This window comes from Cenococcum geophilum, assembly GCF_001692895.1.
Source record: "Cenococcum geophilum 1.58 unplaced genomic scaffold K441scaffold_9, whole genome shotgun sequence".
Lineage (NCBI taxonomy): Eukaryota > Fungi > Ascomycota > Dothideomycetes > Gloniales > Gloniaceae > Cenococcum > Cenococcum geophilum.
Window position 1 is genome coordinate 2,921,686 of NW_027137567.1, and position 21,655 is coordinate 2,943,340.

Genomic DNA, 21,655 nt, shown 5'->3' on the forward strand with positions numbered 1-21,655 from the left:
CTGCTTAATAGATAACTTAGTAAAAATAAATAGACGGAAATAGATAGTTTTACCTATAATAGGAACTACTGCTAAAAAATAATATAAAAGCCGTTTTATAATTAATTGCGAAGCTATTAATAAATTTATAGATATTTAATTCGTGCGTACTTATAACCTACCTACCTTACCCCTTACTAAAGCCCGCGCCCTATAACTCGCTAACGGTAGTTATACCGCATAGAAGATTACCTATATAGTATAACTTTACCTAGATATAAATGGGCACCAGGAAGAACTCTAGGCCTATATTATACTACTTACTAACTACCTTATTATCCTTAGAATGAACTAGCTTAAATAATATAACCCCGCCATTAACTAGAAAAAGAGAAAAGTAACCTTTAACTCTAAATACTGTAGAGAGACCTGCCTAGGATATGGCCTAGCCGCCTCTATTTACTCCCTAGGATACTAACCTAAGGAACCCCTTATTACCCTACCTACGACTAACTACTACTATATAAGTGCCGCGGCCTTTTACCGTATAGCACGTAGGAAAGGCTAAACCGTTACTATAGCTTCCCGATTATAACTATATAAGCTTAATAAAGAATAGGACTACGTCCTTTATAGTAATAGGATAGATATAGTTAACCTTCTAGAAAATAATGCCCCCGTAGAACTTTATAGACTTTTACCTTTAGACTTTAAAAAGTTTATAAAGCTTAAAAAAGGACTTACTAATAAGGAACTCCGTAAGCTCCTCCTTAAAAGGTACTATAACTTTATTAACGTGTGCTTATAAAAGAGCGTAAATATACTCCCCCTATATTAACCTAATAACTATACCATTAATATTAAATAAGGAAAAACGCCACCCTATAAGAGACCCTACCTAATGTTAAAAGATAAACTTCTAGTTATTAAAAAGTATATCGACAAACACCTTAATAAAGGGTTTATTCGCCCTAGCATATCCCTAGCAGCCGCCCCTATTCTCCTTACTAAGAAGCTAGGAGGAGGTATTTAATTCTACGTTAACTATAGAGGACTTAACGCTATTACGATTAAGAACTAATACCCCGTACTACTTATACGTGAGACTCTTAAGCGGCTTAGCTAAGCCAAAATCTATACTAAGCTTAATATTATCGCCGCCTTTAACCGCCTTTAAATATAAAAAGGTAACAAATGGAAAACCGCATTCGTATTGCGCTTTAGCCAATTTAAATATACTATTATGCCCTTTGGTATATATAACGGCCTAGGCAGCTTCTAAAGCTATATTAATAACGCCTTATAGGACTACCTTAATAACTTCTGCTCTGCGTACCTGGACAATATACTTATTTATAGTAATAACCCTTCTAAGTATACTAAGCACGTTTAAAAGGTCCTACAGCGCCTTAGGGACGCAGGACTTTATATTAATTTAAAGAAGTGCGAATTCTTAGTTATAGAAGTAAAATACCTTAAACTAATCGTTATTACTAAGGGTGTCCGTATGGACCCTGAGAAGGTATATATAATTACTAAATAGCAAACCCCTAACTGTATTAAAGATGTATAAGCTTTCCTCGGTTTTGCTAACTTCTATTAAAAATTTATATATAACTTCTTAGGTGTTATAGCACTACTTATAGCAATAATGCGAACGAAGGGCCTTTCCGCGAAAGGAAGAAAAATATATTTATATTTTATCTGGACGCCTAAATGCGAGAAGGCGTTCTAAGACCTTAAAGATGCTTTTACCAAAGCACTTATCCTAGCTTACTTTATACTAGGATAATAACTTTATCTTAAGACTAACTCCTTAGACTATATTAACGTAGGCGTCCTCTTCTAGATAGGTGACGACGGTCTTCTCCACCTAGTCGTATTTTATTTATTTAAGCTTACACTATAAGAATGTAACTACGAGATCTATAATAAGGAACTTCTTGCGATTATATAAGCGTTTAAGGAATTCTAACCGGAACTCTCCTTAGCAGAACCTAACTAGCTAACTAAAGTCCTTACGGATTATTGCAACCTTAAGTACTTTATAACTATAAAATAGCTAAACTAACGCTAAGTATGCTAGAACGAGTTCCTCTTTAGTTTTAACTTTAAAATTGTATATAGGCTAGGAGTATAAGGTACTAAGCCTAATAGCCTAACACGCCGCTTATAAGACCTTCCTTAGTCTAAAGATAACCCTTATAACTAGTTCCAACAATAAACGATCCTAAAAGTATGGAATTTGGCCCTAGGTATGCTACCTATAATAGAGCTAACTATACCTTAGCTCCACACTATAGAACTAAAATTACCTTCTGAAATTAACGAGCTTATCACTACGGTATATAACACCTTTATTGACCTATTACTACATTAACTTATTGCCGTAAAGACCGCCGGCGCCTATACGCTACCGACTAAACTCTGAAGCTTAGGCTAGATTAATATAGCAGCCTTAGAAGTAAAAGAGAACAGGCTCTATTATAGAGGCCGTCTATTTATCCCTAACTTAGAAAATTTATAACGGTAACTAATCTAAATAGCCCACGACCTCTAATTAAGCGGCTACCTAGGCAAAGGAGAAACCTATAAGCTTCTTAGCCGATACTACTTCTAGCCTAAAATAATAGACTTAGTTAAACGCTTTATAGGCGCCTGCTATAGTTATAAGCGCGCTAAGGCCTTTAATATAAAGTACTAAGGACTACTATACCCTCTACTAGTACCTATACGATAATAGGCAGATATTGCTATAGATTTCNTTATTAACCTACTACCCTNTAANNNANATAGCCGTACCTATAAGAACATCCTTATAATAATATACCGACTTATAAAAGAGCGCCACTACGTCCTAACCAAAGGCGTAGCCGTTAGCGACGTTACTAACGCCTTTTTTCGCGAAATCTACCGATTATATAGGTTACCTAACTTAATTACGTCCGATTAAGGTATATAGTTCGGCTCTAATATATAAAGACGAATCTGCTAACGCTTTGGCATCTCCGTTAAGATATCTATATCCTTTTATTATAAAACTGCTGGGTAACCGGAAAACGCTAATACTAGTATAAAAGTGTACCTATAATAGGTAGTTACCTATAGTTAAGATAACTAGGTGGATTACCTCCTATTAGGTAAATTCGCAGCGAATAACTACGTTTTAACTACTATAGGACTTACCCCGTTCTTCACGAATAAGGGATATTACCCCTAATCTAGTATAGAACTACTAGAACCTATTGATAAGAAACTGCTATATAGAAAACGCCTTAAGATGCTACTTGCTAACTAGTATACAGACCGTATAAAAAATCTACTTGACTACTATAAGGGAGAAATGGCCTGGGCTTAAGCAAAGTAGGCCTACTTCGCTAACTATTATAGAACGCCACCACCGGAGATACGTGTTAGCGACTGGGTATAGCTAGATATATATAATATCTCTACGCAGAGGCCTATAAAGTTACTTAATTATAAAAACCTTGGCCCTTACCTAATTAAATAAGTCATTAATAGGGGAGCCGTATACGAGCTAGAGCTCTTACCTACCCTAACTACCCGTGGGATATAGCCTGTATTTTATTTATGGCTACTATACCTTTACTAGCCTAACCTCTTACTAGGGCAGATATAGCCTAAACCCCTACTAGTACTAATTTGAGACGAGAACGAAGACGAGAACTACGAGAAGTGGACCGTTAAACGAATTATCGACTCTAAATACTTTGGCAAAGGTAAAGGACGACGGCTCTACTATAGAGCTATATATACAGGATTCGACATAGATTAGCCAGAATGGTAACTATAGGAAGACTTTAAAAATACAAAGGATCTAATTAGTAACTTTTACTACGCGAACCTATAGAAACCGGGCCTAAGTAGAGATTTTATACCTAATCCTCTATGGGAGCCCTTATAGAGTTAAACCGTTATATATTACCACGTAGGGGCAAATTGCCGTCAGATTACCGTTAGATTGCGGTAAAGTGCGATTACGTGACTGGAATATCGTTAAGATGTCTAGGAACTTCGACCGGCGGTTAAAGTTATCTAATTGGTCGGATTTTTAGATGCTAAGCCTTATTATATAACGTTGTTTCAAGCCTTTAGCAATACCCCCCTTTCTTCTTTTCTATACCCTAAGTGTCCCTTCTATATATATATAGTAACTACAGCGTCGCCAAAGCTCCGCCTCTATAGGAGGGGGGGTAGTGTTACAGAACCCCACCATAGGGGCCTCTATAGGAGAGCCCCGTGCTCTTATATATACCTCGCGTACAGCTTATGTCAGCTACGCGTAGGTATATTACCTCCTTACGCCCTTAACCCTTACGATTGATCGCGTAATGTTTTATAGACTCCTCGAATATATACGTCTTATAGCCACTGCCCTATCCCGTAATAAAAAGATCCTAGAAAGCCTTACGGCCCTATAAAATAGCTCAGCTTCCCCTTCTTAAAGCCCTAGTTAACCTATTTACTCTACTAAATATAATATACTAGGGAGTATAGATATAATAACAAAGTAATTAAAGTTTGTTAAGCTTCCTAACTCCCCACCACTATTTAATGGGATAGACCCTATCTTTAAAAATTAGAGGATTTAAGTACAAGGAAAGCTCCGTATTAACTATAACTATTTCCTTTCTAAAGAAGCTAAAATACTCTACCTCTTTGGTTAAACTACTGGGGACGCCTAACGGCACCTTTAAGCCAAGTTTAAGGACGACTCCCCTGTCCAATTTATATCTATTAACGAGATAATACGGTACCTAGCAGCTATCTATATTAACCCGAACAAAGTACGGGATGCCTATTATAACTATAATTACCTAATAATAAAACTAAACCAACCCTTTACTAAATTCTAAACTCAATTCCTATACCTTATAGGAGAAGGCTAGGTTCCCCTTAAGAACTACTAATTAGACCTATATAATAAGCTAACAATCTAGCTATAAAAAAAGATCGCTATAACCTTAGATAACCTACTAACCTATAAAAGACTTGCAGCTTATTGCCTATTATTAGACTTAAAACTAAAGCGGATTAACGCCTACCCTAATCGGCAGAAGTAACTCTATAATAATTAGAACTTACTAGCTATACCTATAGGAGCTAGAGCAGGAAGATAAGTTATAACTGCTTTTATACTAAAGGCGGTTATAACTACGTACTAGCGAGCCTTGCCTAACTAGCTATATACCACACTATTAACTAATATTCGCCGTAATACTCTAATTAACCCTGCCTTGGCTATGTGTTTTAACTATAATAAGCAAGGTTATTTTACCTTATTCTACCCAGAGCTAAAGGATATAGGCAATATTAAGGAGATAGAGGAAGGAGAAATATCTAATAAGTTGGGAAAAAAAGAACCCTAGGGAAAGACTCCCCCCTAGAGTACCCTATTGATCTTAAAGAGATTAATCTTAGTTAATTAATAGGTAGAAAGCATTTTATAGTTTTATATATAGTATCTTAAAATGGATATAAAGTTAATATAACCGCCCTTATTAACACTAGAGCAAATAGCTTCGCCTTTATAAATACTACCTATATAAATAATGTTGCTAAGTTTCTAAATGTAAAAGCTATCTAACTAGAGAAGCCTATTTAGGTAAAGGGCTATAACGGCTAAGCTGGTTAGCCCGTTACCCATATTTTAAAGTTATATATTGCTCTTAACGGACGACGCTAATATAGTATCCCCTTTTATATCCTAGACCTAGGGTCCTATAATATAATCCTTAGACGAAAATAGATATCCTATTTTAATATTTGGTTAAATATGTAAAAAAGACGGTTTGTCTGGCCGGAGGATAAACCGAGGTTGCCCTCCTTTATTAGGGAGATCTGAACTAACCGTAAGATACTAGCCGTAAGGGCTGACCCTACCTACTAGTAGGATGTCCGGGCCCGTGACCTAGCCTTTACCTAAGAGGACGCCCACCATAAAGCTAGAAAAAACTCTATACTAATAAAGATACTCTCCCGAAGCGCTATATTTAAAGAGGACTTTACGTATAAAAGCGGGATAGATAATAATGTAAATAATGTCTAAATTATATAGATTTAACCATTATGGAAAAGAATGTATTAATAGGATATAAGGGATGACCTCTAAAAGATGTAACAGGAGCTAAAAGGAGTAATAATAACGCTAGTACCTTAAAAGTCCCTAAAGTCACATACGCCCCTATTATTAGTTAACCCCCCTACCGTAAACATTGCTGTAATTAGCGCTGTAGTGTTTTACTTTAATATATACCGGAAGGATAATAAGGTCTTTATAACGAGCCTATATAAGATTAACCAAATTATTAATAATAGAGAGGAAAGGCTAGATAAGGAAACTGACGAGGAACTAGTTAAACGCCTTCTTCCTACTATTTATATAGGCTATAAGAATACATTCTTAAAGGCGGCCTTAGATAAGTTACCCCCCTACCAGATATATAATTATAAGATTTAATTAGAGGCCCATAACTCGCTAGGCTATAGCCCCCTCTACTATTAATTAACGGATAAGCTAAAAGTAATAAAGTAGTACTTAATTAACAACCTNGATAAAGGGTTTATTAANCNAAGTTAAGCCCCTTTTANTTNCCCTATNCTATTTATAAAAAAGCNTAATANAGGCCTTTATTTTTATATTAACTATTANAAGCTAAACGCTATTACTTAAAAGAACTAGTATCCTATTCCTTTAATTAACGAGACCCTTATATATCTAAGCTAGGTAAAGATCTTTACTAAACTTAATATCCGCCAAGCTTTCTACTAAATTAAGATAAACCCTATATTTAAAGATTTAACAACGTTCCGTACCCGCTATAGTTCTTATAAATATAAAGTTCTTCCTTTTAGACTAATAAACGGACTAACTACGTACCAAAGGTATATAAATGACGTTCTTTTTAATTACCTTAACAAATTCTGCACGGCATACCTAGACGATATTCTTATATACTTAGATGATGAACTTAAGTATTAAGTTTATATTAAGAAGGTCCTAGAGAGACTACGGAACGCGGGCTTATAAGTTAATATTAAGAAATATAAGTTTAGGGTAAAACGTATAAAATACCTTGGGTTTATTGTAACTATAGAAGGAATTAAGGTTGACCCTAAAAAGGTAAAGGTAATCCGTAACTAGAAGCCCCCTTATATAATAAAAGGAATCTAGTCCTTCTTTAGTTTTTATAATTTCTATTACTAGTTTATCCGTAACTACAGAATTATAGTAAAACCTCTTATATAACTAACTAGGAAGGATACGCCTTTTATCTTTAATAATAGCTATATAGAGGCCTTTAAAGAGGTAAAGGATTAGCTTATCTCTTCCTTAATCCTTTATCACTATAACCTAGACCTTAAATTAATGCTAGAAACAGACGCCTCTAATAGGGTTATAGCGGGAATCCTATTATAGTTATATCTAGATAGTAAATAGTACCCTATAGCTTTCTTCTTAAAGATAATAAACCCGGCTAAGTGTAACTATAAAGTATACAATAAAGAAATGCTAGCTATTATTTAATTACTCTTTTAATAGCGCACAGAGCTTAAAGGTACGAACTCCTGGATTAAGATATATACAGATTATAAAGCCCTAGAGTACTTTATAACTATAAAGCAGCTTATAGGGCGATAAGCCTAGTAGGCCGAAATACTCTTCTAATTCTTCTTTACAATTATATATTATTCTAGTAAGTAAAACTTTAAGGCTAATGCCTTAACCTAAAGAGAATAAGATATAGAACTCTAGGATAAGCTAAAGACCTAATATTAAACGCGCGCCCTTTTTTATTTAGAATAGCTTAACCCACAAATCCTTAAAAAGCTAGACTCCTAGTAAAACAAGCTAGCACTAATAGAGGAGTCCTTAAATAAGCTAATAGGGCTAATTAACCGCCTTTTAACTATAAACCGCATAGCTAACGCCCTAAGGGCCCTCCGCGAATAAGCTATAAAAGGAGACCCTAATTTTAAAACGGAGGAAGGATTGCTCCTATACTAGGAGCGGCTTATAGTCCCTAATATTAACAATCTATAGACTAAACTAATCCGCGAAGCTTATTACTAAGTCTCTATAGTATACCCTAGCAAGAATAAGACCCGTAAAATTATTAACTACCGCTACTACTAGCCGAGAATAGTTGCGGATATTAATTAATATATATGGAACTGTGAAGACTGTTGGAGAGCTACAATCCCATAGGATAAGACCTTAGGACTATTTAAGCCACTCCTGATACTAAAGCGCCCTTAATAATATATCTTTATAGACTTCTATAAACTACCTAGGGACCGTGACGGATATAATATAGTTATAGTTATAGTTAACCGCTTTAGTAAACGCCCGTTCTTAATTTTATATTATAAAAATATTAATACTAAAGAGGCAGCCCAGTTATATATCTATTACGTCTACCAAATCTATAAACTACTAGATACTATTATATCCGATTATAGGCCGTAGTTTATATCGGCCTTCTAGAATAAGTTTACCTAAATCCTAGGCATTAAGCTAAAGCTTTTTATAGCTTATTACCCCTAAATAAACGGTTAGATAGAGATTGTAAATTAGTACCTAGACTAGAGGCTTAGGCCCTTTATTAACTATTTTTAGGACAACTGGTCTAAACTACTACCCTTAATAGACTACNCGCAAGCAACCNTANCCNANNACTNTATAGGGTTTNCCCNNATTNAGCTAGAAATAGGATACTTACCCTATATAAGCTTTAACTAAAAAAGGCTAGAAGAACCCTAGACTATATAAGAGAAGCTATCCTATACTAAGGCCTAATAGTACGCTAAATAATTAGAGGAGGCCTAGATAGTAGCCCGCGAGAACCTAGAAAAAGCTTAAAAGTTAATGGAATAGTAGGCAAATAAACACCGTCGAGAGCCCGATTTTGCCCCTAGCGATATAGTTTAGGTTATAATAAGGAATTGAAGAACTGAGCGACCTAGCCGTAAGCTAGACTACTAAATAGCAGGACTGTATAAGGTTCTTAAAAAGATAGGCAACTTATATAAGATAAAGCTTCTAAACTTAATTAGGGTTTACCCTATCTTCTTACTAGATAAGTTACGGAAAGCTGCGAACGACCCATTACCTAGATAAAAGAATAAGCCTCCCCTACTAGTTTAAGTAAACGGTGATAATAAATAGGAGGTTAATAAAATACTGGCCTATAAGATAGTATGGGGAGCGCTAAAATACCGTATCTAATAGAAGGGCTATAATCCTAACCTAACCTAGTACCCTATATAGAACTTTATAGGCTACCCCTAGAAGCTTAAAGAATTTTATAACTAATACCCTAATGCGCCTAGACCCCTAAAGTACCTAGATAAATAGATGGAATACTAGTATAATAAAGACGATAAGTTACCGGAAGAATATAGGGACAAAAACGCCCTAAAGCCCTAATACAGCTATCTGCCAAATTCTGCCATATTCTGCCGTTTTCTGCTAGTACTGTAAAATTTTAGATGTCTAGGAACTTCAACCACCAGTTAAAGTTATCTAATTAGTTAGATCCGTGCTAAGACTTTTAGCGGCTACTTTTTCTAGCCTAGTGCTTCCACTTAGCCTATAATTGCCCTTTGTACTTAGTTAGGATGGACTCATGTCCCCTTTTATCTCCTTATCTTATATTTTTATAATCCTACGTTTATAAGCCTAGTGCTACCCTATTTTTTCTAACTAAGCCTAAGGGCAGGCTTTCTTTCAAAGAGGGGGGTGATGTAACGGCGCTATCGCACGTTACCTGCCAAATTCTGCCATATTCTGCCGACCTGCAATTGGCCCGCCTAAAGCTAGCGCCTTGGCGGCTTACCCTACATATTTGTTTACATCGGTCCTGGCGACCCCTTTTCCTTCTCTTTAGCTTAGTATCTTGGTAATACAGCATTCGTTCAAGCTTCGGTTCAGAGGCATTTGTTCGAGCCGTGACACTCTCCTCTTTATCCTCCTCCTCCTAATTCTCCTCCTCCTCTCCCTCTTCCTCCTCCTCCTCCTCTTCTTCTTCTTCCTATTTCTTATCCTCCTTATTATACAACGCCATAAGCTTCTTATGCTTCTTTAAGATAAAAAGGAAGGCCTAAACGATGAGGTTAATAACGTGCCCCTGATAACGAATCCTTTAATACTCTGCGTTCCAGGAAATCCCATGCTTAAGCCAGAGCTATGTAGCAATTATACAACATAAAACGTTATTTAAGCCGGCATTATCGCCAACAAGAGCTCTAATCTTAGTTACGATTCCGTACAACTTAAGAACTAGTTAAAGGGCATTCCATTAATCTTTACTACTTTAACTATGTACCGTACGAAGGCCAATTAAGATATTTTAATATTAATCGTGGATATTAAGGAAGCTGGCGCAGATTCTAAGTATAAAAAAGTGGATAGGAAAGGTCCAGATATCAACTACAAGGTAAATATTTATTTTTATAGATTAAAGAACTCGTTGTACAACATCCTAGCTTTCAGAAAAGTAACTATAAATCTATTCCGTAATCGTTAAGTGGTATACAGGGATAATATTAGGGGTATCTGCTTCTCGATTTAACGCTCTAATAAAAGTATAAAACTCTGGCCATTTAACATATAAGAATGGAAGCCGTTATACAATAATAAGATCCAGGAGTATTTGTTTAATAGCACCCTTCTCTACCATACAACGTAGAACCTCGCCCTCTAGCCCCTGAACCTCTCCCTTTACAAGAAGCTTTTCGTATAGGGCTTAAACTAAGCTCTCTTCTACGTCTCGTGGTGTCGTACAAGGCTCGTTCTCTTGTCGCGTCCAGGTAAGTTTGTGTTTAGTTAAAAGGTGGCGACGAAGTCCATCTGTTAAGGTATAATACCCTTAAGTATCTTCTGGGGGACAGTATCTATAGAGGTATTTCTTCTTTGTACAAGTCTTGTCTGCTTCAGTTACTAGACGAGTATATTTATAAATTAAGGAGATAGTTTTTGAAGCTCCGACTTTCGTATAACTTATTAAGATTAAATCTATATTAGTATCGGCGCTAAAAAGAGCAGAATTAGTATTTGTTTCGAATAGAATATCACTCTAATTAGCCATTTTGATGCTGCTTTGTACGATAAAGAGAAGGGAAAGATAAAGTTCAAAAGTGGGAATGCCAAGCCCTGTCCGACAGGCTGTCGGACGCCAAGCTTTGTCCGACAGGCCTGCTGTCCGACAGGCTGTCGGGGCTGTCGGCTGTCGCCCGCAAGCCTGCTACCAAGGTAATATGAAATGCACGGTTCAACCGAAATAAATTCACCAATCAATCCCACCACTCCTGTACATAAAATTACGCTGCTAGCTGTTGATCGATTATCTAGGTAAGAAAACACCCGGTTTAGGTGCCGAGCGTGCACTGACCCATAAGACCCACCTACACTACCTTTGGGTTGAGGGTGTAAATAAGAAAGAAGCTCTGGCCAGCGTCGCAGAATAACGACTTCGAGTTTCAGAAGATTATAAGCCGAGGTTGTCATGGCCATTCATTGCCCCCAGCCCCTTGGCCTCCACAGTCTTGGAAGCGTCAAGTTATGGAGTGTCAGGTATTAGGTACGTGCGAAGAGTGTGACAAGTGTTGTTCGACATGGCTGACCCTGATCAGATGAATGTTAGGGGATGCTTGGATCTGATGATGCAACACAAGGCGGCGAGAACCCATCGTTGTGCACTGGTTCTATATGCCATGGCGCTCGAATACAGCTTTTTTTGGAGGAGATCGACCTGAGTAATTTCCCTTCATCATCAATCAGAAACGAGAAGGTGAATCTGATGATGGTGCTGGGTACTTCTTAGGGTCGTTCTCCGTAGTCTCTAAGATGAAGCAAGCACAATTGGACTCGGTATTCTGGCTTTGAACCGTGAGGCAAAAACACATGGTGATCAATCATACAGAACAACAAATCAGCACGATAGTAGTTGTTCCCTGAACACTATACTACAGGACCACACTCCCACTCTGCACTCCTTCCCTGCAATCATCCACCGCCCCAGACATTACATTACCCCTCTGCACCTCTATGCTATTTTGGAAAGGCTCAGATAAACAGATGGCTCCCCGCCCGATCCCAGATTACCGTAAATCCGTTGCATAAATGACATTGGTGCCGCCTGGGACAGGCAGCGAGCATACACGTTCAGGGATGAAGAAATTTACAAAGCAGCCGCAAGAGCCAAGGCAGCGACGACGATACCAGCGGCTTGGGTGACCTGGGCGGCAGCACCGGTAAAGGAAGTCGGTGTGGAGGCGGTCGTGACGGTGCCGTTGCTGGAGGCAGTGATGAGTGTTCCAGTGCCGGCAAGGGAGGTGACAACAGCGGAAGAAGTTGCTGATGGGGTCACGGCAGCGGGAGAGTAGCCGGCCGGAGCAGAGGAAGCAACCGGGGTAGAGCTAACCTCAGGAGTGGAAGAGGTGTCAACGCTAGATGAAGCAGAAGCTGCAGAGGTGGCTGGGGCGACGCTAATAGTGACGCCGGCAGAGGCGCAGGTTCCCTCGACAGCGGTGATGACCTCTGCACATTGCAGATTAGCATATGGTTTGGAATGATGAGAATGGGTTTCGACATACTAGCTTGGTCGGCAGCAGAGCAAGCTGCCTGAACGCAAGGAGTAACAGACGGAATCAAATCAGTCTTCTTGCAGTGGCAAGCGAAGTCGGTGAGACCGGAGCAGCCATCAGTGGTGAGGGCGCTAACGAAGCAATTCAACTGTGAGAAGCTACATTAGTAAATGACCAGTGGTTGAAGCAAGCTCTACTACCCGATTTTGCCTGTGTGGTTAACTTACAGCGCAGCTAGGGATATTAGCAAGCTGGGAGGTGGCAACGGAGGCCAGAGCAAAGGCAATTGCGGCGAATGAAGTCCTCATTTTGATTGTGTGGTTAGGTTTTTTGATGAGGGGTGTAGAGCGAGCGATTGACAGACTAGTTGATATAGTACAGAATCTAGTGGAAGAAACGACTGTAGGTTGAGACTTTGGATGTGCTATGCTTGTGAAAGTGGAACAGTCATGGCCTTATATGCAGTCGGGTGCGGCACTGGGGAATTCAGGGGAGCTGTAGCTTCGGTGTCACATGCAGTCTGTCGCAAAGTGCTGGACAAATGCAAATGCCGCTCTTGAATCTTCGGCTGCGGTAATATGAGGGGCTTGGCAAGCCCTCTCCTGGAAATAGGCTGTGATCCCTGCAAAACGGCGAAATGAGGAGCAATTGCCTCAAGATTAATGGAGAACAAGAGAACGTTAATTGCCCAGAGAAGAGCAACTATTGGCTGGCACTAGGAGATGTTACGTTGAGGCTACAGGCCAACGGCGGAGCTCATGGTGTTAGTGGACGGCCGAGGCACTAGAAGAGGAGTAAGCTTGCTTCCCCAGAACGCCACTACCACCCACCACCGCGGATTGGCTGATGCTCGGGAAATCTGCCCGAAATCGACGGGCACTATAAAAAGCCGTTGCCTGACCCTGTCAGTCGAACCCGGGGGATCCCGCTGTCACCCACCAGTGGTCTTTCTCAACCGTCAAAACCAGAGTCTTTCGTTATGCATCCCCGAACCAGAGTGTTAAACGTGTCGCTCAGTGTTTGACAGAAAGAATGATTCCATAAAAAGAACTACTGACACTGAAAGAGACGGTCGAGAAGATGACGAAGAAAAGTTACTCGTGGCACAGTTGCATATATATACAGGCGGTGGAATACTTCCCTCTTGCCGAGAGCACGGAACGAGCTATGCCAGACGCAGACTTCGATTCAGAAACGGGCTCTTGTCGGAGTCGCCTGACTGTTGGAATCGTTGTTTAATATTTGCGCCGCTGCGTGACAGCAAAGGGTACACTCTTGTTGCATAGATCGGGCGACTGGCAAGCTTCTGGATGCGCTCGTGCATGCCCTACTTCCAAGGAAGGGATCAGTGTATGCTGGAGGGTACCTGCATCATGCATGACGATTTTAATTTTACATTCCCCTTGCCACGTTTCCAGCTCAGGCTAAGGATTGCAGCCCTTCCTCCTTGAGAACTCTTCACAGAATCTCGGAAATAGGCTTGCGCATTGGAGAAGGATCGTGTTGGTCGTGCTGGATTGAAAAGCTCTTCCTCGGTTGTACATGCACGGCCGACAGCGGCAGGCATGGGGCACAGCGTCTGGAAGCTGGAAATGTTGCGGAGGATTCGCCGGAGCTCTAAGTGCTAGGACTAAGAATAATAAGATGAGCGCCCCTATCTGCAGGCACATGGTATTAAGATGCTTGCGACGGGCCCAGAGGCCAATTGCTGAAATGTTGCATCTGATCCGATAAGAGTGGAAGACCGTCGTCGTAAAAATCGCTCCTAAAATCGTCCAGACATTGTCAATGGGAATGACTCAAGTTTCTTTCTATAGGAGACGAGCAATCGAAAAAGGTTCCTGAAATCTTCCCAGGCTCGCAGATTCTCTCCCACAATTTTAATATCAAACCTATAATGGTTTACCTTTGACCCTGAAGCGGAAGATGAAACACCAAATATATCGATAAAACAAAATAAACAAAACAATGATGTAACCAAATCTTATTCATGCTGCAACACTCATTTGATTAAGAGGTTAACCATCCGCAGAGTTCGTTAGATGAAACAGCTGAGATTTTTACCATGTCTGGTCTTCCCTACATCCATTTCCAACCTATCCCATGCGCCGTCACGAAAGGTGCTCCTTTTCCTAAGCCAACCAGAGGCTCTAGATTCAATTAAGTCTTGGCAAAATAAAGTTGCAGATTTGATCAATTAATTACAACCTAATATTATAGTAATAAAGCTTAAATTTAATATATAATTCGACTCTAGGTTAAACAAGGTCTATATCATTGGAAGAACGTTTGCAGCCCATTGTGGTGGTTTAATCACGATAAGAAGCTATATCGAGACGCGTGTTGATGTTTTGGTGTTCGCGCACGGGTCACAATAAAAGGAGCACCTTGACGGCGCATGGGATAGCTCCACTGTCACTCCAGGGCTGTAATGGGATATGGAGAACGGCTTCAAATATCGCGGAATGGTTATCAGGGATAGCTTTGCCACGCACCTCTCTTGCTGCTAGGTCTTAAGAATGAGAAATATTGGTCAGTTCTCTCGTACTCCAATGCTAGCTATTTTGCTCCGAATTTCTCTTAAAAAAGGCACGAGCTTGGCTCCTGAAAAGCTCACCCAGTCGATACGGCTTTGGACGATGAGAGCGAGATGAAACCATCTGTTAGGCCATTTTCAGTGTCTTAATTGAGGTCTCGGAACGCCGTCAGCTGCCTCTTGAAAAGATACCAGCAATTAAACGCAAGTATTGAGACCCTCCACGCAGGCTAGACGTTCGTAAACTGCGAGCACTACCTTGTCTCTATGATTTGCTGATCCTGTGAGACACTAGAAGAATCCGAGGACCGTTATACGGTCGTCGCAAAGCATTCTATGCCAGAAGCCGAAGTATCACGTAACAGATATCCTTCAAAAAAAGAAACCACCAATCTGATGATGATTGATTACTATGAGCAATTTCCAAACAATTCTGGAGTCTTCGAGGACCGAAAACTTGGAGGTAGTAAATCATCGCGGTGGTTTGGAGTGAGCCTCACCATCCCATTCCATTGAAGTCCTAGGATTAGATAAACCATCTTTCAAGGAGTGTGATAATTAACGAAGCACCTAGCAACTATGCCATTGATAAAGCACGATATCACCTACATCACATCTCGGCACTTCGTCAAGCTACCCCAACAACCTTAAAAAGCCAGCATTACTGGTCGAGGAATCGGCGTTCTCCCGCCACGGCAGTTACTGAAAGGGACATATCTTCCCAGAATATTTTTCAGCTCTTGAGTAGAAAATAGCGGGAAACCGGTTAAGAAAGTCGCAGTCGACCGTCCCTGTATGATATCCAATCTGGAGGCAACCATAAGGAAAGAAGTCCGACTTACTGAATCCATAGGGGTTACGGGAATGTCCATGATGAAAATCTGAGCGCTCCAGGACGCCTTTGGCCAGTCGCGGAACACGGATGGATGCTTCTGGAACCTAGCCTCGGCAGTTTCGTGGTACTGGATGTTTTTCACAGTTCTGCGAAGTTGAAGATTGATGAGCCCATGTTTGCAAAACGACCACCTGCGTATAAAGCGGAGATCACTAAAATCGATAAAAGGAGTAATCCCATTAGCTCATGGTACTGCATCTTAGATGATTCTACGTTACTTGTCAGTCTCTCCCCTAAAATAAAATGTCAAAGATGAGCGGACGTCTCACGAAACTCCCACTAAGGCCTAACTTTGCGGCGGTATCTCCTACATGCATTAATATACTCCTAGCAAGCTGGTGTATTGCGTAGTTGTTACAGATCTGCTCAATGACTCGTACGGACATTACGTTTACAACAATAACAGCGAGCGAGATGTTGCCCTTGATACTGAGTCACCTGAATTCATTAGTCTGCTGACGGTATATACCCGGCCATATATCTTTTCACTATCTAACTACAGGTTCACAGTGGTTTACAATGATTACAGAGATAGGAGTCAAGGAGCGTCGCCGATGACCGGTTAGATACATGTAAAATTATTTGAGTATTCTTAAACCCTTTTGAAGTCCCGGGGAGCGTTGCAAAGATCATAGGCACATTAGCCAACTCGGGAGGTGTTATTAGGCATCAAACGGAAAGTGAGAATAAAGACTATTCCACTCTTACCGATGTGAAAATAACGAGGACGGTGTATCCCCGAAGCGACTAATATATATAAGCTCTGAATATGGCATTTCCTGTTCCGCTTAGGCGTTGAACCATTTTCTGTCGTATCTTGGAGAATCGACTGTACGTGTTGAACCATGCATGAACGGTGCGGTGATAATAGGACTTAGGCTTCCCTTCTTGAAATTAATTTATGTCTTTTGACAATACAAATTATGCGAGTAAAGATACAACATTGTGAACGATAGTATAGTCAATGAAATTTAGTTGCGCCGTGGTGAAGATTAGGGAGACGCCAAGCCGTCATAGCGATTGATATCATAAAGATGCGGCTCTGCGGTGCGCTAGTAAGCCAAAAAGTTATTGCATCGCGTTCGATTGACCTTACAATCGCGCTCCACCTATCACTTTACGACGCATTCCACTTTTTTACTATAATGACTGACATTGTGCATTCAAATTCTAGTCCAGCTGTAAGTCCTTTAGAATATGACAAACGTCGGCTGTCTAACAGGCACTTCTCAGGAACTCATTCGAACCTCCGCAAAACGAACGAGAGAGATATTCGCTGCAGATTTCACGTCTCCGGCAGCCCTAGAACACACATCTAATGAATCATTTTCAATATCACCTACGAGCTCCTCATCCAGAGACCTTGCGGACCGAATAAATGTGGCCACGAGGATACACAACGAGTATGAAGACGTTAGGGAGCTTCCTTCGGCATTAGCAGCAAAACAAGCTAATGCCGCTGCTTCTGCTGCCGCGAGAAGGAAGAAGAATAAGACCCAGACCGCAAATGAGGAGCAGCCTTCTGATCCTAAGATGCGCAAGATGATTGAAGGGATATCAGAGCAGTCAGAGCAGGCAAAACCAGCCGCATCGATGGCTCTGACTGTTCGCGCAAGAGGAAATGGAGCCGCGCCAAATGCGAATGGACCAACACCACAAAGGAATATTCCATCTTCGAGTCTTGTGCGGAAGGATACTGTTCGGCAGTTAAAGCCTGAGTGGCATGCACCGTGGAAGGTGATGCGAGTAATATCCGGGCATATGGGCTGGGTAAGGAGTCTGGCTGTAGAACCGGACAATCAGTGGTTTGCGAGTGGCGCTGCGGACAGGACTATTAAGATCTGGGACCTAGCATCCGGGACGCTCAAATTGACTTTAACGGGTCACATTTCTGCGGTGCGTGGGTTAGCAGTGTCACCACGGCATCCATATTTATTCTCTTGCGGCGAAGACAAGATGGTGAAATGCTGGGATTTGGAGACAAATAAAGTTATTCGACATTATCATGGCCACCTGAGCGGCGTGTACACATTGAGTTTACATCCGACTCTGGACGTCCTCGTTACTGGAGGAAGAGATGGTGTCGCAAGAGTCTGGGATATGCGAACAAGGACCAACATTCACGTTCTCAGTGGCCACAAGGGGACGGTATCAGACGTAAAGTGTCAAGAGGCAGATCCCCAAGTCATCAGCTCTTCCCTTGATTCTACTATTCGATTGTGGGATCTTGCGGCTGGCAAAACGATGGGAGTGCTTACGCATCACAAGAAGAGCGTTCGAGCACTGGCGATTCATCCAAAGGAATTTACGTTTGCCAGCGGAAGTTCCCAGTCAATCAAGCAATGGAAGTGTCCGGAGGGTGCCTTCATGCAGAATTTCGAAGGGCATAATGCACTCATCAACACGCTAAGTGTGAATGAAGATAACGTGCTCTTCTCCGGAGGTGACGACGGATCTATTAGTTTCTGGGATTGGAAAACAGGACATTGTTTTCAGTCCTCGAATAGCATTGCCCAACCCGGCTCTCTTGATGCTGAAGCCGGCCTTATGAGTTCAACTTTCGACCGGACTGGCCTGCGATTGATCTGCGGTGAGACTGACAAAACGATCAAAGTCTGGAAGCCAGATGACGAAGCCACCGAGGATACGCATCCGCTAGAGTGGAAACCAACCCTTGGGCGACAGAAATTCTAAAAAATTGCGCCGAGGTTTTTGGTGTTGGTTAATACAAGTATGCGATGTTCAGTTTCGATTCGAACAACATTACGCAGCCTTTCGTGCAACAGGCGAACAGGCGACAAAGAGGCACACCGCCGGAGCGAAACACCATGGTTGGGATGGCAGAGGTCCTAAACACGTCTAATTGTGACGCTGTGCGATGTTTCAAGCACACTCGGAGATAATAAAAGGCGAAGTGCGAAAGGCAAAATACGAAACCGGTGGAGCGATCACGAGCAATTTGAACCAATTATCTTTTCCTATAGCACAAGAGTAGCATACCCAGCTCTAAGAGCCAATATAATCAAGTTTCGAATCCTAACCCCTTGACCTCTTCGTCGTCCCCCAGTGCCAATCGGACCTCCTCGTCTCCAACACCCAACCTCACGCGTCCCACCCTTTCACCACGCCTTGCTTCAACCCCCACAATCCCCGCTTCTGCCAGCTCGATGGCTGCAGCACTTAGCCCTGTCGCCCTTGCCACCTTGCCATCTGCCTGCCTCGTGCCCCTGCCCACTGTTTTCTTTGAAGGAGTCTGCCCTTCCTTCGTACCCACTCCTTCACTCCCGCGATCCTCCGCAAGCAAGTACTGATGCACCGGCTCAAGCTGGCTCATTAGACCCAGGCGCTTCGCTTCCTCAATCACGTCACCTAGCATAGCCTCGCCGATGCCCGTCCTGCGAATCCTCGCTAACAATGCTGCAAGGAACATTTTCGACGCCAGCGGCAGCGCCCGCAAGTACTGCTGCAGGGGACTACTGGTGGCTTCATTGATAGCCTGTTTGATCGTCGCAATCGTCACGATGCCGGTACGAGCCTCCAGCCCCGTGCGTTTCTGTAGCGCACTACCATTCGCCGTATCGCCCGACACAGCCTTGTTCTTTACGTTTCGCCCTGTTTTGCTTGGCGTCGTAGGTGTGGAGTCGGATTCTCTGGCCAAGGCATCGGATTCAGCAATTTCTACTGCACGTCTGCAGATGTCGAGAGCACGGCGTGCGTCCCCACTTACGGCCGCAACCTTGCGAGCTGCAAACTGCACTGCATCGGGGTGCACAATATTGCCGGGCACACCCTCAAGCCGGGATTGAATAATTTGCATCAGTTGATCATGCGTATAGCCTGGGAATGTGATGCGGGTGAGGCCTGAAAGCATGTACGTGTTAGCCCTACAATAGAATCGATAGGATTTTGCTGCAGGTTATTTTCTCGTTCGTTTGGCACATATGAATTTATGCATTGCTGAAGCACAAAGGATCGGCATCCATGCTTACCTAGGCGGCTACTAATTTTGTTGCTCAGCGTTCGCTCCGGCAGATCCATGGTGTTCGCTACAGCTAGCACGATTAATCTACTATGTCGTAAGCCTGGCCAGTTAAAAAAGTTATACATAACACTTTGATTTTTAGTGACCAGCTGATCCAGTTCGTCCATTAGAACGACACAAGGCACTCTTCGGGGACTCGGCGTTGAGAACTCGCGTTCCAATAACTCTAGCGCGTGCGAGGGACTAACACGGTCGCCACGCAATGCTTCCCATAATAGGGAATAGGATTGGTGCGGATCCGTGACTTTCATGCCATTAATCTCCACGAATATGAAATCATCTAGTTCCTCTGCCATGACTGACGCGTTAAGCTGCGCCACAACCTCGCGTACTGTCGCAGTTTTGCCCGTTCCGGGCGTTCCGGAAATGTAGATGCAGGAACCTGAGCCGTCGGTGATTGCAGCCTCGAGGTGCGAATAGACAGTCGAGAATTCCTCCTCGCGGCAGGGGAGAGCGGCAGGGACGGACGAAACATGGAGCTGGTTGCGTGCAATCTGAAAAGGTGACGATAGAGCACGGGGAGAGAGAATACGGGTACCCAGGGGAGTAAACTCTAACGGCTTCTTTATGATGATCCTTCTATGCGTTGGCGTGAGGAATTTCCGGGGTGTAAGATCTTTTCTTTTGGATATTGGTGTCGTGGCGTCGTTAAGCTTTCGGCGCTTTCTGGGAGTTTTGGGAATACCTTCATCGTCGTCGTCTGCTATGACAAAGTCGTCCAAATCTTTATCATCCTTCTTTGAGCGGGGTTGTCGTTTCCGAGTAGCCTTCGTCTGGCTTTCAATGAGCTGTGTTAAGGATGGGATATCCTTTTCACCATTGTAAATACCCTCCCATTTGAACTCTTCCGTGTATGTTGCTGTCCGTGTATTACAACCTCTCCTACAAACAAATATCTTGCCATAGTCCTTCGAAGACTTCTTGACCTGCCCGGTGGGGTATTTAGAGTGGAAGGCTCCGAGTGAGACAATATTCGCTTTGCCGTTGATGGTAGTGAGAGGGTTGTTGTCAAAGGCTGCTGTGATATAGAGTTCATTCTATCAGACGTCAGCAAAGATGCAAGCGATAGGCCTACTCTGAAATTTACCTCTAAACAATCATCCCTCTTCTTGCTCTTGTTGCGGATTTCTCCTTCAGAGGAGAACCACATAAACTTGGCCATCTTCTCCTCCCCTTCCTCCTCCTCGTCACTGTCAAAAAGGTCACAGATGATGCCAACCCATGCTTGATTTCCCTCTGCTTTCAGTAGAACCGTGTCTCCTACCCTGCATTGGAAGCTTCCCATTCGCGCACCAACAATGCGGCCCTCCGTCGCAGATGATGACGCTTTCCTCTTTCTCGGGGTGACAGACCGGTCGTTCTTGCGGCTTTGGACATCTTGGTCTTCGTATATCCACTGCCACGGATGATCCTCGAGTCCTAGCTCATCGTCGGAGTCCTCGCGCAAGACAGCACCGCCAGAGAGATACTGACGAGCCTTTTCCACATTCGATTTTTTCCGCGCGGGAGCCATAACAGGAGTGTCGGGTGGCTTGTCGGAGAGATGGTGGTGTCGGTCAAGGACGTGTTCGGCGTTTGCCGAACGCAAACTGTG

The 21,655-nt window shown here is 42.2% G+C and overlaps 5 protein-coding genes across 5 annotated transcripts; 1 reads left to right on the forward strand and 4 right to left on the reverse strand.

The window, feature by feature from the left end:
• Positions 1-12,058: 12,058 nt before the first annotated feature.
• K441DRAFT_655693 (CFEM-domain-containing protein) lies at positions 12,059-12,996 on the reverse strand. Its single transcript, XM_067647901.1, has 3 exons — positions 12,816-12,996; positions 12,598-12,736; positions 12,059-12,541 (listed from the first exon to the last, which is right to left on the reverse strand). Exons 1-3 carry the CDS (start codon positions 12,894-12,896, stop codon positions 12,183-12,185), a joined length of 579 nt encoding a protein of 192 aa, XP_067507271.1. The 5' UTR covers positions 12,897-12,996; the 3' UTR covers positions 12,059-12,182.
• Positions 12,997-13,997: 1,001 nt separating this feature from the next.
• Positions 13,998-14,521, reverse strand: K441DRAFT_655695 (uncharacterized protein). Its single transcript, XM_067647902.1, has one exon. It carries the CDS (start codon positions 14,256-14,258, stop codon positions 14,013-14,015), a length of 246 nt encoding a protein of 81 aa, XP_067507272.1. The 5' UTR covers positions 14,259-14,521; the 3' UTR covers positions 13,998-14,012.
• A 1,285-nt stretch (positions 14,522-15,806) lies between these two features.
• On the reverse strand, positions 15,807-16,995 carry K441DRAFT_370863 (uncharacterized protein). The gene is made up of 4 exons (XM_067641445.1): positions 16,962-16,995; positions 16,728-16,903; positions 15,967-16,228; positions 15,807-15,841 (listed from the first exon to the last, which is right to left on the reverse strand). The coding sequence occupies exons 2-3, from the start codon at positions 16,864-16,866 to the stop codon at positions 16,098-16,100; spliced, it is 270 nt and encodes an 89-aa protein (XP_067507273.1). The 5' UTR covers positions 16,867-16,903; positions 16,962-16,995; the 3' UTR covers positions 15,807-15,841; positions 15,967-16,097.
• K441DRAFT_370753 (WD40 repeat-like protein) lies at positions 16,961-18,902 on the forward strand. The gene is made up of 3 exons (XM_067641444.1): positions 16,961-17,200; positions 17,253-18,831; positions 18,882-18,902. The coding sequence occupies exons 1-2, from the start codon at positions 17,054-17,056 to the stop codon at positions 18,711-18,713; spliced, it is 1,608 nt and encodes a 535-aa protein (XP_067507274.1). The 5' UTR covers positions 16,961-17,053; the 3' UTR covers positions 18,714-18,831; positions 18,882-18,902.
• Positions 18,903-19,041: 139 nt separating this feature from the next.
• On the reverse strand, positions 19,042-21,574 carry K441DRAFT_675158 (origin recognition complex subunit 1; the record flags this gene model as incomplete). The annotated part of the gene is made up of 3 exons (XM_067650828.1): positions 19,042-19,880; positions 20,009-21,098; positions 21,149-21,574. The coding sequence occupies 3 exons, from the start codon at positions 21,572-21,574 to the stop codon at positions 19,042-19,044; spliced, it is 2,355 nt and encodes a 784-aa protein (XP_067507275.1).
• Positions 21,575-21,655: the final 81 nt, after the last annotated feature.